General features: G+C 35.1%; 1 protein-coding gene across 3 annotated transcripts in view; it reads left to right on the plus strand.

Moving 5' to 3' along the window:
- LOC138322946 (monocarboxylate transporter 12-like) overlaps window positions 1–16,938 on the plus strand; it is a 46,106-nt gene extending 29,168 nt beyond the window's left edge. For all 3 annotated transcript variants that reach the window (XM_069267211.1, XM_069267209.1, XM_069267210.1), the window contains exons 2-5: window positions 1,490–1,574; window positions 6,264–6,351; window positions 13,203–14,753; window positions 15,444–16,938. In XM_069267211.1, coding sequence (XP_069123312.1) covers window positions 13,241–14,753; window positions 15,444–15,595 — 1,665 coding nt within the window. In that variant the 5' untranslated portion in view covers window positions 1,490–1,574; window positions 6,264–6,351; window positions 13,203–13,240 and the 3' untranslated portion in view covers window positions 15,596–16,938. The remainder of the gene's footprint in view (window positions 1–1,489; window positions 1,575–6,263; window positions 6,352–13,202; window positions 14,754–15,443) is intronic.
- The last annotated feature ends 2,474 nt before the right edge of the window (window positions 16,939–19,412 follow it).

A 19,412-nucleotide genomic window follows, 5' to 3' on the forward strand; every position in this document is an offset into this window, starting at 1 on the left:
AACACTTACGCAATGTACGTCTAAATTTTCTTTTACAATTTTTATAATCAGTGAATGATCGACACTCTCTACGTTTTCCGGATTGTATCCAGGTATGCCGTTTTTGCTGCATTTCATTATGTAGCAATGTTAGAGTTTCATCCCAATAAGGTTTTAAGTACTTTTTATAAACTTTTCTCTGTATACAACTATTTGCGGCTTGGTTTAAAACCGCACATATATCATCATAATAATGATCTATTTTTTGAGGGTTTATATTTTCTCCCGGTACCTTAATGCAATCCAGTAAATGTTTGACATAAACGTTCATAATTGCGTATCGAACCATCTTGTACAGCTTTTCTCCATTTATATCTGTTACAATTCAATGAACTTTGTTTTGGATACAATTTTAGGTAAACGTATTGAACAGATGATTGGGTGATGTTCAGACAAATTACTGTAATCGTCTAAAACCTCACAATATCGAATTAAATCTATACAATTTGATTCTATTAATATATGATCAATTGCCGTGGAATTTCCTGTTTCAGGATGAAACGTACAAACTGGACCACTGCATTCAGTCCTAACATTTGCTGAAATCAAGTTGACTCTATCTAAAAAATATCATATAGGATATAGTGCCGCGGAATTTTTTCGGGATGCAATTAATTATTTTTTTTTGTAATTTTAACTTGAATTAAAATGAGAAGCTCAAACTTTTCAAAAGTGGTAATGGTGTAAAGTAAGTAACTTTTGCTACTGAAGAAAAATACTAAATCGTCTGCTCCTGTTTTTGACAGTGAAAAAATACCATTTGTCAGCGGTGGAGCATCTTTAAGAGTTTATCTAAAACCCTAAGCACATACAGAGGTACATCTGCCGATCGTAAAAATGGAGGAGTTGCCAATCTCTATGTATATATGTTTCTGAAACAACATTGCTGTATATATCATTGGTATTGGCAGAGATTTAGATATAGTATTTAAATCTCTGGTATTGGTCACCGTTCGGAGAAACTACAGCGATGTATATAAGAAACATTCACAATATAACGGTAAATATGTTTTATAGTTTTGTGTATTTTGACCTTGGTATTGACATTAGTATACACCAATATCTGAAACATCCCTGGCTTTTCGTTATCTTTGGCACACTTTATTATGAAGATATATGCATGTACATATGTATGATATTATAGTTGTTCCCCTGTAACATTGATTTACCGCTAATTAGCGTCAATTTTTTATGAACATAATTAGCCAATTAGATAATATAGAACATAATTATTGAATGCAAATATTCAAAAGTGAGAATTCGTCCTTATTAACATCATTGTTGTACAATGTTAATTGTTGTTCTCGACCAGAGGACAAAAGCGGTGTAATATAACCTCGGGTTGTAATGTTTTACTGCACAAGATAAAATTACCATTACAGCGATCTGAATGTATGGTGTTAAAGTCTTCATGTTTCTGAATATGCATTTTCTTACATCTTCACTCCAGATAAATGAAAGATGCCCTAAGGCCAGTCAGGATGATAACAAACGTGAGATGGGTTTGCATCCGTGCTATTGAATGGGCCATTTGGGTAATGTATACTTTTCAATATTTTCTAAATGACGTATTCAAAACTAGAACACTAATACCATATTTCTCTAGCATATACAATATCTGATACAAGGGTTATTAAAAAGATGACTGACCATGCACATAATGATAACTGCTATTGGTCTTTACCGGTGTCTATTCAAACCTATACTAGGTACACGTAATAGTTTTCTTTTAATTCTCTTATTTATACGTCAAACTTTTTTGCGCATAAACAAGATATGAATGAACTTACAACAGCTGATAACTAAAATATTGTTATAGACCTAGGCCAAATCCTCGCAATTGAAACGTTTAGAAGTTTTATATAACCACCTGCCTTTAGATTTATATTACTCTACACAAATAAAGATTTATTTCGACGGAATCGTATAAGACTAATTTCAAATCTTTTAAATCGCAGAAAAGCATCTTAAAATTGTAATAAAGATAACGGTTCGATAGTTTTTTTATCCGCATGAAAAGTAAAATGTTAGCGGAAAACCTTCTAGAAGCGATCGACCAATACTCCATCATCTATGCAACCTTCAATGTACTGTTTAATCAGTGGACAATGATATTATGTCGAAGGAAAGCGAAAAAGCTTTGTTTTCGTAGATATAATGACATTGCATTCGGTAGACCATTTATACTTTTACCTTTCTGCTCGATTCCCTTTTATGTATTTATACACAACCATATAATATACCATCATGTACATCAAATGATAATGGATATTAAGGAAAAGATTTGTGTTTCGGTTCCATTGTATATATTATAACTTACTACTATATAACGTATTGCACAACAATATTATAACATAATCAGTTTTATTTTAAAGATTTATAAAAATATTGCCATTGTCTAAAACTAGACCGGTAATTAAACAGGAAGACATATTGTTATGTACATGTATGTCCCAAGGACTAATGTATGTAACAGTCAGACCGGTCAGTCTAACATAGCTAGCTGTCACTGTCATAATGTTATCTTGTACATACATGTAATGCCTGTCGTTTGTACACGTATGCAATATTAAATCGGTAAGAGGCTGGCCAGAGATATTCAGATATAGGCAGAGCGAGTCTCCGCTCCCTGGGGAGTACGGTCCATCTTAGCTTGGGAATGTATATTGTAAAATATACCACACGAAATAAAACGTCGACACAATGTTGGTCTCCATCATTATTGAACGACAACAAAGACGCCATGCCGAACCAAATCACCAGAAACAACCAGAACATCATTAGAAACATCCAGGACATCTACATAAACGAACAAGTTATTAAAATATTATAACATAATAATACACCTTGCTCATTAAATAATAATGAACACTACGAAAAAGCTTTTACTTTGTTGATATAATGACATTGCATTCGGTTGACCATTTATACTTTTACCTTTCTGATTCCATTTTATACATTATACCTTACTTTTACAAAAAGGTAATGGGTAAATTATATTACATCATGTACATCAAATGGTAATGGATTACGAAAAAGCTTTGTGATTGCTGATATAATGACATAACACGGTAGACATTTTACTCTGTCTGCCGATTTCATTTTATACATTACATTTATTTCTATTATTACATACGAATATAATATTACTCATGTTTATCTCGTGATAATGTATATTACGTAATGGTCTATCTTTGAATTAATTCAGTGTTTTATCAGTAATAAACATCAAGTTGCCATATGTATGGTTTACTTTTTCATGCATCGTACAAAATGTGGGAAATACAAATAGTCAAATATAGCCACGATGAAACATTTGCAAGACCAAATGAGCCATGTGAATATCATAGAAAATTTAACTTTCTGATACTAGCTACTGAAACGCTTTTAGATCAACAGGGTCTAGCACAGGCTTTCCGCCGATAAGAGGCCTGCACTTTTACGGTATATTACGATACGTGACTTTGTCGCATGCTAACAGATCACCGTGACAATGTAAAATATTGTCAGGTATTAAACTCGTTCATCACAATGTACGACTTTCTCGTAGGTGTGAGTTATTACCAATTGAGTTACTGCAAATAGAAATAGAAAAAAAATGTTAGAACTTACCAGCTAGTTCACCGCATGATGAAATGCACTGGCGTTCTCCATAAATATACAACAGTTTATCATTGTTCTTCATATTAAAAACCTGAAAAACACTATCAGTTGGATATTTTTTGTAGCACTTTCCCACAAATGATTACATTGTGCATTCAATATATCTTCCACTCACTATAATTCTGATAACTTACAATACAATATCAGGATTATTTATTATCTAAAATCGCTTATAAGTATCATTAGGTCTTCAGAGTTATTATTGCTACAAACAGGTGTATAGTACATAATATTAACAGCATTAAGAGCCAATTATATAAAGCTATGACAAGACCACTGTATGGTAATATAACGGGATCCGGCCCCGGTTGTTTTGGTATCTACTTCCGGAAAAATCGTACCCAAAAAAATGAGAGGGGTACGTGCTAAATCGTTTAAAGGGACATTTCACTCAGGCTAGTTCTTTTACATAACCAAGAAGCAAAATATGGCATAAATGTATTGTTCTACATTTCTTATGAAACATATAACATAAAATATTGACAAATTCCACGTTATTGTTTAGTATTTTAATTAATATCGTTATATCAAATCGTTGATCAACACGATTAACAGGTACAATATGGACGCTGTACCCATACCCGAGCCAAAGTCACGCACGTTAAACAAATAAGCTACATAACCCCTGAGAAGGTGATAAAATGATTTTTAGGCAGGACAATTCGCCTAATAAGGTAAACTCACTACTGTCAGAGCGATTTTAGCAGTTCTATACAAAAGTTGCATTACTCTACGAGCAAGGGACAGGGTTCGGCATACAAGAAGTTCGACCACAATGTGTAATGGCGGACAGCGAGCGAGTTTGAACATCTACACACATGTCACAACCACGGGCTTTTCAGGCATATCACAGTAAAACCGACTGATCTAATTTCCATTAGAACTGGGTTTTTTCGATATATGTACAAATTTCAATGTTTTCTTAGACTGAATTGTCCCTTTAAAAACTTGATATTACTTCATTTCTTTATCGAAACCTATCACAAATTAGAACAGTGAAAGCTTAAGATTTTAATATTTAATTTTTAAAATGGTATGTGAAATGAGAATGAAGTCTCCTTTTTTGTATTCAAACATGTAACCTGGATCGTATTTCCGTACAAAACTGAGAAAAATGCGTGAAAATATGAAAATATCTCAAGATATCGGATGCATTTCATTAAGATAAGATGCTGAATGAAGAAATAGGATAAAACAAAAACGATCTACCACTTCGAATTTATCATTAGTACATCCTTTATGCCATAATCGATGATGTTTAGTGAGCATGTTATGACTATAGCGTACGTGTTTGGTAGGCACAAAATAAATTCCTGTTTGGTATTTATTATCATACGTACACAATTTAACCTCTCTAAACGGCCCAATCTTCCCCAGTGTGCATTGTGGTCCCCACAGTTTCATTTTGAATTTGGGGACAGCAATGAACCCTGGGAGAGATTGCCCGCGAGATACGCAACCATGCTAGACCTAATTAGGAGGTGTACGTAATTTAAGGGATCGATAGCAAAACATACATGCACATAACACACAGTAGATCAAAACAACAACTTTAACATTTATCAAGCCAGCTTTCCTCAGTTCATATGACTTTTTAATAGAGTCCTAAATCCTCGAGCAGTTTTAGATCATTAGACGACAAGAGTCTTATCAAATTTTCAAAATCTGTTTGACGGTGGTTAATTACAACTTTATGACTATTAAAGAAAATTGTTCTCACTGTAGAGTTAACGGTACACTTACAAAGCAAAGACAGAACTTCGAAAGAGTTATAAATCTCTCTTGAAATATGTCATACACATGTATACTTATCAGTATTATCAATACTTCTGATCTCTAAACGTTGAATACACCTCAGCTGTACGTAAACATCCTGGACACACTAAAATGCAAAAATACTAATACCAGTCAATAATGTGCATATAGCGTAAACCATTTCGAAGAAATGACGAATTACTTGTTCAATGTAACATGTAATATCATACAGGTGGTTAGGAACATGACCATATGTCTTACATATGTTTTTTTGTGTGTAAACACCTATTGACCCGAGCAGCGCTAATTATGTAAATATTATTGTTTACTGAAGTGTAGTGTTATTGTAGTGTAAATGGTTCACATAGGGGAAGCTCTGAGTGAATACTATCTTAAATATAAATACAGTAAAAGGACAGTTGGTTGTGAATTATCAACACGTGTTGTCAACGCCAAAACTATAAAATCAAGATAAAAGGAAATCAAATTTAGGAAAACTGATCATTTAATTGGATGGATTAGTTCTTGTAAATTCAATAAGAAGAATGTATTATGAGCTATGTTTTAAAGAGACATTACAAAGGATCTTGCAATGATCGTATTGAGCAACAGATATGAAAATCAGTGACAGCTGCTATGGAATCAGAAAAAAAAATGAAAATTTTGAAAGTAATGTGTTGCAATTTACTGACGCTACATAGTATTACAGAACATATGACTAGGAGAGACGTCGGTGTGTACCCTTGTTACAAATGCCACGAAGTTCGCCAGACAGTAAGACATTGACATGTGATATATCTTTACAGGTCACAACGATAACATGAGGACACTGAGATAAAGACATCGCCATTATTTACAATATGGAGAAAACAACCTGCTCTACTGCAGTGTAAGGTGAGTACGTGCGGTCTGACGTCTGGTTAGCAGCATAACCAGACAACTTTGTCAGATGCATTATTTACTAACAGCAAATCACAATGTAAAACATATTTATGTATCCAAACTACACTGACACGTCAACCAGGACAAGTTTTAAGATATGATAATTGGCTTCCTGGTAAACATAAACGTAACGGACCGAACTTAATCTAACATGCATAATACTATTGTCAAGTATAGTATCTAGTATATTGTATAGTATATATAGTAAAGTACATGTATATTGCGTGGTATATTAAAAGTGCTGTTATAGTATCTTGTATAATGTATAGTATAGATAGTAAAGTATTTTGTGTAGCATATAGATAGTAATGTATAGTATCTAGTTTATTGTATTGCATAGATAGTCAGTAAGGTATAGTATTAAGTATATATATGTATAGTAAAGATAGTAAAATATATTATGTAATATATAGACTGTAAGGTATAGTATCTAGTATATTGTATTGTATAGATAGTCAGTAAGGTCAGAAACATATATACATGTATATATGTTTTTGGTAAGGTATAGTATTTTGTATATTGTATAGTATAGAATTTAAAGTACAATGGACCCGTCCGGATTACGAGTTTTCCGGACTGTTCTTAGTCAATATAAATTAAATATTGTCACGTACGAGTTACTCCCCTTTACCTTGTAATCGACGATAGACTTTTATTTAATTAATATACGTGTATTATAATAGTTATATTTTATATGTGTGTTTTTATTGACCATTTCCACAAGTCTTCTCTTTCTGACTACAGAGACCTGTGTGTAACAACCACGCGCCCGCTCACGTCTAACTTCGTGCACAATAATGTCACACGCGTGTAATTATAAAATTTTGTGCGTATTATCTCACTATATTGTATCCGAAACTCAGATCGATATATTCTGCATGCGAAACCAGTAAGGTATAGAGCATACGTACCAATACCTAAGCTCAAACTGCATGTTTAAAAGCGCGTGGCTAAAAATATATTGCGTATCTCAATTACAACACTAAGTTTAATCTCCTATAGAAAACCAATGCATGTACCCGTGTGATCAGGTAAACGCCCGGAGCTAAAACATCACAGGATTTTCTCGACACGTGGCGACAACAAATTGTCAGGATTATTGCGGGAATTAATTAACTAAAATAACATTTCGTTCCCAAAATGGAAAAAAAATGTTCCCTGACATTTTCGTCCAGATTGTGAGTTTTCCGGACTATCGGCGTCCGGATTATCGCAGGTCCACTGTATATTGTATAGTATATAGACAGTAAGGTATATTATCTAGTATACTTTATTGTGTCGCCTGCATCGCAAGGGCGACACTTAGGTATCACTATGTCGGCGTCGGCGTCCGGGAAACGGTTTCCGTGCGATAACTGAAGTATTTAATGTCTGATTTTAACCAAATTTGGCATATAGTTTTATATCAATGAGATCTCGGAGGAGTTTGATAATGGTCAAAATCCGTCAATATTTGCAAGAGTAATGGGACTTTAAAATCGTCAAAACAGAAAAATCCATGGTTTCCGCTCGATAACTTAAATATTTATCGTCCAATTTCAACCAAATTTCATAAATTGTTTTATATCAATGAGTTCTCGGATGAGTTCGATAATGGTCAAAATCCGTCAATATTTGCAAGAGTTACGGAACTTTAAAATCGTCAAAACAGAAAAATTCATGGTTTCCGCTCGATAACTTAAATATTTATCGTCCGATTTCAACCAAATTTCATAAATTGTTTTATATCAATGAGATCTTAGATGGGTTCGATACTGGTCAAAATCTGTCAATATTTGCAAGAGTTACGGGACCTTAAAATAGTCGAAACATGGCTTCCGCTTGAAAACATTAGTATTTATTGTTCGATTCCAACCAAATTTGGTATATTGCTTTATATCAATGAGATCTTAGATGGGTTCGATACTTTTCAAAATCTATCAATATTTGCAAGAGTTATGGAACTTGATTTCTTCACCTAAATTATTAACAATATTTTCCACTATAAATAACAATTTTTAGCTCACCTGGCCCGAAGGGCCGGTGAGCTTATGTCATGGCGCGGCGTCCGTCGTCCGTCGTCCGTCGTCCGTCGTCCGTCCGTCCGTCCGTCCGTCCGTCAACATTTCCTATAAATCGCTACTTGTCCTAGAGTTCTGCATGGATTGTAACCAAATTTGGCCACAAACATCCTTGGGGGAGGGGGAACAGAACTTGTATAAATTTTGGCTCTGACCCCCCGGGGGCAGGAGGGGCGGGGCCCAATAGGGGAAATAGAGGTAAATCCTTTAAATCGCTACTTGTCCTAGAGTTTGGCATGGATTGTAACCAAAATCAGCCACAAACATCCTTGGGGGAAGGGGAACAGAACTTGTATAAATTTTGGCTCTGATCCCCCAGGGGCAGGAGGGGCGGGGCCCAATAGGGGAAATAGAGGTAAATCCTTTAAATCGCTACTAGTCATAGAGTTCTGCATGAAATGTAACCAAATTTGGCCACAAACATCCTTGGGGGAAGGGAAACAGAACTTGTATAAATTTTGGCTCTGACCCCCCGGGGGCAGGAGGGGCGGGGCCCAATAGGGGAAATAGAGGTAAATCCTTTAAATCGCTACTAGTCATAGAGTTCTGCATGGATTGGAACCAAATTTGGCCACAAACATCCTTGGGGGAAGGGGAACAGAACTTGTATAAATTGTGGCTATGACCCCCCCCCCCCCCCCCCCCCCCCCCGGGGGGCAGGAGGGGCGGGGCCCAATAGGGGAAATAGAGGTAAATCCTTTAAATCGCTACTTGTCACAGAGTTCCGCATGGAATGTAACCAAATTTGGCCAGAAATATCCTTGGGAGAATAAGAACTGAGTTTGTATAAATTTTGGCTCTGGTCCCGGGGGGCAGGAGGGGCGGGGCCCAATAGGGGAAATAGAGGTAAATCCTATAAATTGCTACTAGTCATAGAGTTCTGTATGGATTGTAACCAAATGTGGCCACAAACATTCTTGGGGGAAGGGGAACAGAACTTGTATAAGTTTTGGCTCTGGCCCCCCAGGGGCAGGACGGGTGGGGCCCAATAGGGGAAATAGAGGTAAATCCTATAAAATGCTACTTGTCCTAGAGTTTTGCTTGGATTGTGACCAAATTTGGCCACAAACATCCATGGGGGAAGGGGAACAGAACTTGTATAAATTTTGGCTCTGACCCCCTGGGGGCAGGAGGGGTGGGGCCTAATAGGGGATTTAGAGGTTAATATTAAAATTCCTTCAGAAAAGAAACAATGAACCTGTATTCAGAACATTACTTGGCATTACAAACCAGGTGAGCGATACAGGCCCTCTGGGCCTCTTGTTTGTGATGCTGTGCAGGCGACACATCCACTTCCGTGGAATTCTTGTACTATAGATTGTAAAGTGTATTATAATGCATAATATATAAACAGTAACATATACCAGTATTAGCTAGTACGATGGGTATTCCAAAAGTGATGTCTCTTACTTTATTTACCCCAAAACTGTGAATGTTTTGTTATTCTTAATTTTCCATGTGCTTCGAAATACTAATCAGCTGACTGAATACACGGTCAATCTAATTTTGAAAGCATTGTTCATGGTCTTCAATTGGCAAGCCCAAAAGAAAGTGATACCCAGCAGACATAATGGCTTTTCCTGAATGGTATATCTTTACTGACTGTTGAGATTTTAGTTTGGGAAACAGAAAGTGATCGCAGGGTAATACTATAAGACTCTTTCATATGTGGATATGCAATGTTGCAATTTTACAACTATAATATCCCGTCATTTTGAAATAAATTCGAAGAAATCCATGACTGAAAGTCAATTTTCCATACATGAAAATTTACGTGATATTTTCAACACAAATTCCGTTGTTTGCATCTTTTATAATAAAACTAGTCAAGTTTGTGAAAAAAAAATGTTAAAATTTTACCGAGGAAATAGAAATTTTGTTGACGTCGTGACATCACGAGGCTTTATTGCATTGGTAGCCATGCAATAAAGCCTCAGGCGACATGAGTGTATCGCCCTAGATCAGCCAGTATAACACCCGTAGGTATGAAAGAGTCATATAGTATAGATATTAATGTAAAGTATCTAGTATAATATTATACAGTACACAATATGTATGAAGACATCACTAGCTTATTTGTACGTCACCTTTTGGTTCCATCGAGAAATATATTGAAATAAAATTCTAAGTAATGAAAGCAATATGGAGATGAGAAATAGAAGCTAATCAAATTATAAAAGATATGTTTGAAAATCTCAATGCGACGTCAAACTTTCTTTTACATGCTAATGGTGTTTTGTTTCCACTATTTCAAAATTGATCATTTAGATAGTTTTAGACTTTTAGTTGTCATTACGAACAGTCACACAATTACTGTCAGTTGATGTCCATGTGTCTTCAGTAACTAGAGAAAACAGCTGGTGTAGGGAGTCATTATAATCCAAAGGTGTTTGATGTATTGCTTGTCTTTTGTATAATTATTGCGTGAAAAACAATGTGTCAGCGAAAAATGTGTCAGCAAAAAAATCCCTCTTTTGTGGAAATAGATTAGTCATTATATATATTACAATGATATTGACCTTAACCTTATGTTCGATGAATGAAAATCAATTAATTATACCGTGGTATTGTAGTTGTGTGTTAATGAACTATTGACATTTAGTTAAATAAAATAACTATAGACTCTAACGGTACAACGACAGTGGGTCGATAGAAATATAAACCGTCTAACATATCCTAGTATAATTCCATTTGTCGAAGTTGTTTGATCTTTGGCTAGTCGTCTCTATGTAAATAATGTTACCGTAAACAGTTATATTTGTCAACATCAAGATAAAGTTTCCATCCAAAACGTTAAAGAAGAAAACAAATATCATTATACAGGTAAGCTACTTAATCATTTACAGGAATATATTACCTCAAATTTTATATACATATATGCATGTAACATATCAATACGGGCAAATAAGATAATAATGATATACAGTGTTTAAACGGCGTCCCATAAATTACATGGTATCTTTATTTGCACAAAAGACGTACTTATATTACACGGGTATACACGCTTAATAAATCTACACCATATAATTTAATTCGTTAAACAAACATGTCCAGTGTGACTATGTTAGAGTGCCATACAACTCACAAAAATGGTTGCTTGAAGAGATCCATCTAAAAAAGGTAAGTTTAACATCGTAAGAGGTCGGTTCCATGGGTACACCTATCCGCATTTTCGCAAAAAGTCGTTTACATTGCCAACTGGTAAGTTGACAAATTAAAAAATATTAAGTTACTTGACTTCTAAAGTTGTACAAGATTGATAATGTTCTATAAAACCTTATTGAATTTATTGTATTATCCTAGAAATACTTTAGATTTACCTGTTATTGCTACATTGCAAAATATATAATTGTATTCTAGTATTTCCTAACTAATCGTATGCTGAAATTGCTAATCTGATGGTAGTCTAACATCAATAAACGTACAAGGTATAGCATTCTTACATTGGTTGGTTCATTGATCGTATTCGAAAATTATCAAATTTATAGTTGTGCTGTCATTAAATATAAATAGGCAGTATTCTAATATTTCAAATTCACGATTTTCCAACATTCAGATTTATAGAATTCTGACTTACATTTAAATCACATGTTGTGTAATTTTTAGTCCATCATCATTAGATGGTGTCTATTCAAATTGCCAATCGTCCGTGGTCCATTATTCGTCCTTCCGTCCGTCCGTCCGTCCGTCCGTCCGTCCGTTTAACAATTGATGTTTGTTACTACAATTTCTCAGAAAGTACAGAAGGGATCTGTCTCAAATTTCATGTGCATGTTCCCCTAGGAGTCTAGTTGTGCATATTGTGCATATTGTATTTTGGGACCGATCCCGAGCGGTCAACAAGATGGCCGACAGGTAGCCATCTTGGATTTTGATAATTGAAAGTTAGCTACTTCTATATATCTCAGAAATTACTGAAAGGATCTTTCTCAAATTTCATTTATACATTGTAGTACATGTATGTAGTAAAAGTTTGAAAAGCAGAGAAAAGATCCTTCTTTCCATTGTCGGACATAAATCATTCTTTCGTGGGCTCTAAGATCCCTCTGGGATCTCTTGTTAAGTAATGTCAACAAGGTAAATATTTGCGAGAGGGTCATTTTCACAATTTCTATTTACAGGTGTAAATGAGATTAATTTCATACGAATTATTTAATTTCTGTTTAAGAAAGTCATACAGTACAAAAACACCGGTATAACAAATACATGTGGAAGAATGTGTCAGTGTTTGTAGCTAAAGAACATGTTTCCTGTAGCATTTTTATTTTCAATAACTATAAAGCAGTGGGAGTTGATAAGTGGCGTATTGTTTGATATTTGGCTACTTGGTATTATAAAGCATACATTATGCTGTTGGTATTCTAACTTATAAGCCAGTGTCTACAGTACGTGATTTCGGAGTACCGTTATCACCTTGTATACAGGGATACTTAATTATGGGATTAGGGATACTGTAAACCAGGGTTTTTTTTTCGCGTGCGATTTACTTGGATCGCGAAATTTGCGACAGTTTATTTCCGAGAACTAACAGCTACAGCATTGATTCTGATAGGAATTTTAAAATCTGCGAATGTTAATCTACGCGAACTTGTTTTGAAATAGAAATCGCGAAATTAAGTAGCCGCCAAAGAAAGTTGGTTTACAGTACCTAGACATATATCATAATTGCATAATATCTAAATTTTACCGTCTAATGTTAATTCAACAGCACAGTAATTCAATTCACGTTACTATATATTTCAGGAGGTTTATTGTCCAAATGATGACAACAACTTACAACTATGGTGCAATCTGATTCCGACTCAAAGCTGGAGGATGGGATGTTACATAAAGTTGAGAAGTTACGTGATGTATCGGACGATGAATCGGACGATGATATCATCAAACCCCCCGATGGAGGCTGGGGGTGGTTTGTTGTCTTCGGTGCTTTTATAATTAATGTCATTACCGATGGATGTTCTTACTCGTTTGGAATATTGTTTACAAATCTGATAGAATACTTTCACGAAAGCCGAAGTAAAACTGCGTGGATTGGTTCGGTCTTCTGTGCAGTGCCTCTGTTATGTGGTCCATTGGCAAGTTTTGTGACGAACAAGATTGGCTATAGAAAGGCAACAATACTCGGCGGCGTTATAACAACGACTGGGTTTGTTTGTAGCTGCTTCGTCAATTCAGTTGAATCTCTTTGCATCACATATGGAGCTATCGCAGGTCTTGGTATATCTCTTCCATATCTCAATTCGATCGTCGTGGTTGCAGAATATTTTGAAAGCAAACGTGCGCTTGTGACGGGACTTTCGGAATGTGGCGCTGGAATAGGAACTCTGCTTTTTGCGCCTATATTGGAGCGCCTGATCTCTGAATACGGATGGAGAGGAGCTGTTCTTATTATGGGCGGAATAGCCGCCAATATCATCGTATGTGGATCATTGTTTAGACCTTTGCGTCTAAACCATGATAACCCCGATCCATCCCCTAATAGCAAAGAACCATTCATTGAAAAACAATCCGCAATTCATTACTCTGAATGTTCTCCGACGGAATTTAAGACTTCAGTTGGGGCTAGAACTAACGAATGTGCCGATACTGTGTCTGATACTGCCTCAGCTAGTTCATACGATAGGGACTCTTTAGATAACAGAAGATCTCAAAGAACAAGTGAAATTTCATTAAAACTTAACATACCAGACCATCCGTCCCTGCTTGGGGGCAGCATTGCATCTTTACCTAGAATGATACGGGCGTCAAAAAGTTGCCCGGATGTAAGAAAGAAGATACAACTAAAGTACAAGAAGAAAAAGAAGAAAAAAACGTGCCCCAAATCTTTCGTAGACATGAGTATTTTAGGAAATATAACTTTTCTTGTATTTGCATTTTCTAATTTCATTTTATATTTTTGGTATGACGTCCCGTACGTGTTTACTGTGGACAGGGCCAAGGAGATGGGGATAAACGAGAGAGATGCGTCTCTGATGGTGGCGGTCATCGGCACCCTCCACACCATTGGCAATGTCCTGTACGGTTACCTCGGTGACAGGGAATGGATGAACAGAGCCGTGTTGTATTGTATATCGATGATACTTTGTGGTGCTACTTTGTCGGTTGTTCCTTTGTTCACCACGTTTATACCGTCGACCATTCTTGCCGGGTTGTTCGGGTTTCTGTCCGCCGCAGCAGAAGCCCTGTGTTCAGTTATTATTGTAGATCTACTTGGTATAGACAAGCTTACAGATGCTTTTGGAATAATGATGTTTCTACAGGGAACAGCAAATCTCATTGGACCACCTTTTGCAGGTAAAACTTTACCAGGTCCCAATCACAGAAATATAATGGCTCTGGTATATCATTATTACAGAACTATAACACTCTAAGGATAAAATCTAGTTGGGTACATCAGAGTCTTTAAAACGATCCTTCTTTTCCTTAAACCATCACATTGAATTCGTCCACAATGTATTCGTATCTTGTTTCACTAATGTCATGTGACAACTTACTGCGTCTTGATAAGAACTAAAAAGAGGTTCTTATTCATAGTTTTTTTTGATGATAACTATCTTCATCTTCAGTATCTATCTTTTAGTGCTGGTAAAATAATTTTTAGTCGAAAATATACAATAAAACATAGAATGAACACTCATTTAGGATCATTGAATCACAAGACTCTTTCGTATAAATTCTGCCGTGGGTTCATAAAGTATGTACTTCTTGTGGAGTGTGGCATATCCCTATCTCGCATATAAAGACACATATATATATGCAAGAGTATTTTCACTCATATTGTAACTTCTAAAAGTACTCTGATCTTTTAAAACATATATTAATAGTGAATTTATCACAATTTCTTAATTCATACATTTTGTATGCATTTAGTTATATAATCCATGTCTGATCTGGTTGCCTATATGTAATTAGTGTGACTGAAATAAATTCAAGTTCACCTTTTTGACATTATGTTTGTAATCCATTGTTTTCCTCCATTTAAAGGTTGGTTGTACGACATGTACGGGACCTATGACAGGACGTTCTGGTCGGCTGGAGTCTGTATTTTCATCGCTGGTTGTGTCTTTATTGTTGTTCCTATGTGGAAGAGGTGCAAGAAGGCTAAATTTTCCATATTTTATAGACAGAAAGTATAATCAATGTCTTTCCTTTAGATCATATACAGATTTTTATGCATATTATATTTTTTGTTATTTTATTTCAGCTTTATAAGAATCTTCACATTCCGGCGATTATTATATTTAATTAGTGTCGACATGTGATATTAAAGATGCTCCACCGCTGACAGATGGTATTTTTCTCTATCAATAACAGAAGCAGACTAATAAGTATTTTTTAAACAGTTACAAAATACACTTATTTTACACCATTTCTATCATTTAAACGCTAAAGGAATGAAAAACTGAATGCGCATCCACCAAAAGTACAATAAATCATTTAATATTATTTTTTTGTGTTAATCAGACATACATTACATGTGTAAACAGCAGGTATTGTTCGAATGATGAGGACCCATTATGCTCTGTCGACGGTGGAGCATCTTTGATAATGAAGATGATTATATGTTATTGGTAACGGCTCCAATAAAAAAGTTTCTCCTGTTGGATTAGTTAGTTAAAGGGACAATTCACTCAGGCTAATTCTTTTACATAACCAAGAAGCAAAATATGGCATAAATGTATTGTTCTACATTTCTTAAGAAACATATAACATAAAATATTGACAAATTCCACGTCATTGTTTAGTATTTTAATCTATACCGTTGTAATTATAAATCGTTGATCAATACGATTCAGCAGGTAAAATATGTTCGCTGTATCTATACCGGAGCCAACGTCACGAACGTTTAACAAATGAACTGCATAACCAATGAGGAGGTGATAAAATGATTTTGTTAGACGAGCCAATTCACCTAATAAGGTAAACACTATTGTCAGAGCGATTTGAGCAGTTCTAGACAAAAGTAGCATTACTCTATGAGCAAGGGACAGGGTTCGGCATACAAGAAGTTCGACCACAATGTATAATGGCGGACAGCGAGCGAGTTTGAACACTCCACACGCATTTCACCACCATGGGCTTTTCTGGCATATTACAGTAAAACCAACTGATCTAATTTCCATTAGAACTGTTTTTTCCGATATATGTACAAATTTTAATGTTCTTTTAGCCTGAATTGTCCCTTTAAAAGAGTTTTCAGTTGATTTTTCAAATACTGAATATATAGTATCGGGGTACTAACATGTTTTGAATATTATACACCAATTTTGGATAATATTGAAATAAAAAGCATGAAATTTGCAAGTGCAAAATAAAGCCATAATTGCAATACTGATTCAACATCGAAATATCTTATACAGCTACACGTACAACTGAAGTAGACACAAATACATGTATTTGGCCATATCAAATTGTTTATTTTAGAAAAATATGTTATCTATATTATGCTTATAATAAAGCAATGACTGTAATTAGGAAATGAATTTGTTAATTTTATATGTTATTGCCATCTAATCATATATATATATATACCATCACCAACTGATCATTTAGCCCCACAACATAATATTACTTGCCTATTTTCAATATTGCAACACTTTCCAAATACATGTATAAATCAACTACTAGATTATTTTAAAAAATACATTCGTTCTCTATAATACCAGAAACAGGGATCCGATTGGCTCGCATCGCTCACGTGTAAGATGATCAGGCCATTGGCCATATAGCAGATTCTTGGACCTTAAGCCATCTAGTAAGGTTTTTTTTAAGGATTTCATTCTATAAGACTCTTATAGACTTGAATGAAGGTCACTATCATTAATTTGAATACACAAGAAAGTCATTCACCCAAGCGTTCCGCAGGTCAAATTTCAAGTATCTTGAGGTCTTATGGTTATTGAGGACTATTTCAGTATAACAAGAGTCCAGGCTATTGAGTGGAGGAAATTAAACAGTAGTAACACCAGCACTATTCTAAATATTGATTTATAAGCGTTTGTATCTTTGAAAATTAGTTCTTTTTCGGCCAATTTGATTCCATCACATGGGGAAAGAATGTCAATGTTATTTATTTGAACGTTTTGCAGATTTAAAATACATTAAACCGTACAGATCTTAAATGAATGTCGAGATTCAGAGGATATATCCCAATACTTTCTGGTTAGTGAAATGTCGTCCTAACAGTTTAGTCTGCCTAATTCTATATTCATTCGATCTTTATTGACCAGACACAGGCCCTATTGGACCTTTCGGCAATAATCAAGACCAAGTAGAACGTGTTATATTGAAATAATAATTAACCGTAACTGTATGTTATAATTACGATATGAGGATACAAGAGTATAGCCCCTTTTCCTGTAGGATACGATATACCAAGCACCTAATGACTACAAACCACCAACATATAAACGTCCCAACTATTGTTTATGTTTTTCGCTGGTACGCAGTTTCTTCAATACAATAACTCTTCCTGTTAGATTTAAGGTCATTACTTAGAGGTCATTGTTAGAGTTCATCTTCCTTGTAGGCAGTTGTATTCTATGTCATATGTACTTACCTCCTCTAGACTCATAATGGCTATATACTTGTGATCTTCAGCTTACAATGAAAGTAATGTAATGTTGATGATGTAGTACTTGATACTCCCCCACACGTGATGGGACCAAGATAAACAATCATGTTAAGAGGTGGTTTCAACGTGATACATCACTCTTATAAAAGTGTACTGTATCACCTTTTTTAATATGGAACACATTTTAAACTAAAACAAAAAACACCTTTAATACCATACAATTTACAAAATGCACAACATTTCATAGCTATATGACCTACAAAGGCACATATTTCGAGACAAAAAAGTAAATCCATGTAGTTGAAAGAGCTACTTAGCATAATTATAACATACAAGGTCACACGTTGCAAGGAAACAAGGTAATCCATGCAATTTGTTTAAACAACTGTATTACCTAAAAGAGAATATGCGTTGAACATGCTCTTTAATTCGTTTTTTGAATTTAAATGAGGTACTTGTTTATGATCTCACGAAGATATACGTTTTCAAGTAAACGAGGTCTTTTAATTTGTTTAGAGTTTCAGTATCAATATGGACGCGGTTTGACTTTGCACTACAGATGTCACTAATAAGTTGTCTATATTCATCAACGTAATTCAATCGGCTGAAACCAATCGTTTTATCGGGTGAATAAGTTAGTATTTAAACATGCATACATGCGAATAATCAGTTTTTTTTGCTCTCTTAACTAAATCCATTTAGGGACAAGGGTTGACGGAGTTTAAGTGTAATTCCATAAATCTCCATGTTTTGCACTAAATACAGTTGTTGAACACTTTTTCTCACAATTAGTCATTGTATTTTAGTAGTTGAGTATTTGTGATGATTGAAATGCCTTCTTACATTGTATATGCCATATTTGCATGATATACTCACACAAAAGATCATGCCATAGACACTAGTGAACTTAGTGACATGGTTATTTGGTTACGGAAATATGTACCGAACCCTAGGGACTTGCTGAACTGAAATGTATTGCATGTTTTGCCATATAAGCAACACAACAATCTACGACTCCACAGTAATACTATGTATATACCGTAATTTACGTGCGCGAGACCTACGCTGTATACCAAAACCTTAACTATGTACATTTGAAATTCTGGAAAGGCTAGTTTAGCACTTTAAAGGATTGCATTTACTCCAGGCAACACTAAATAATGGTGGCTCACCAAACATTAACCAACTACATACCAAACTCCTGGTTATCTCCCTTTAGCTGATTGTCCATATAATATCATAATCCCATACTAACGGTGACACTGACGCCGGAGTGATTCCTTACCCGCTTTTTTAAAAGAGGCGGGGTAAAGATAAGTAATTTATGCTTCAAAGTCGTTGCCTGCTATCAAGACAACTTATGAATGTCGTTTGTAATA

Source organism: Argopecten irradians, chromosome 5 (genome assembly GCF_041381155.1).
Source record: "Argopecten irradians isolate NY chromosome 5, Ai_NY, whole genome shotgun sequence".
Classification (NCBI taxonomy): Eukaryota; Metazoa; Mollusca; class Bivalvia; order Pectinida; family Pectinidae; genus Argopecten; species Argopecten irradians.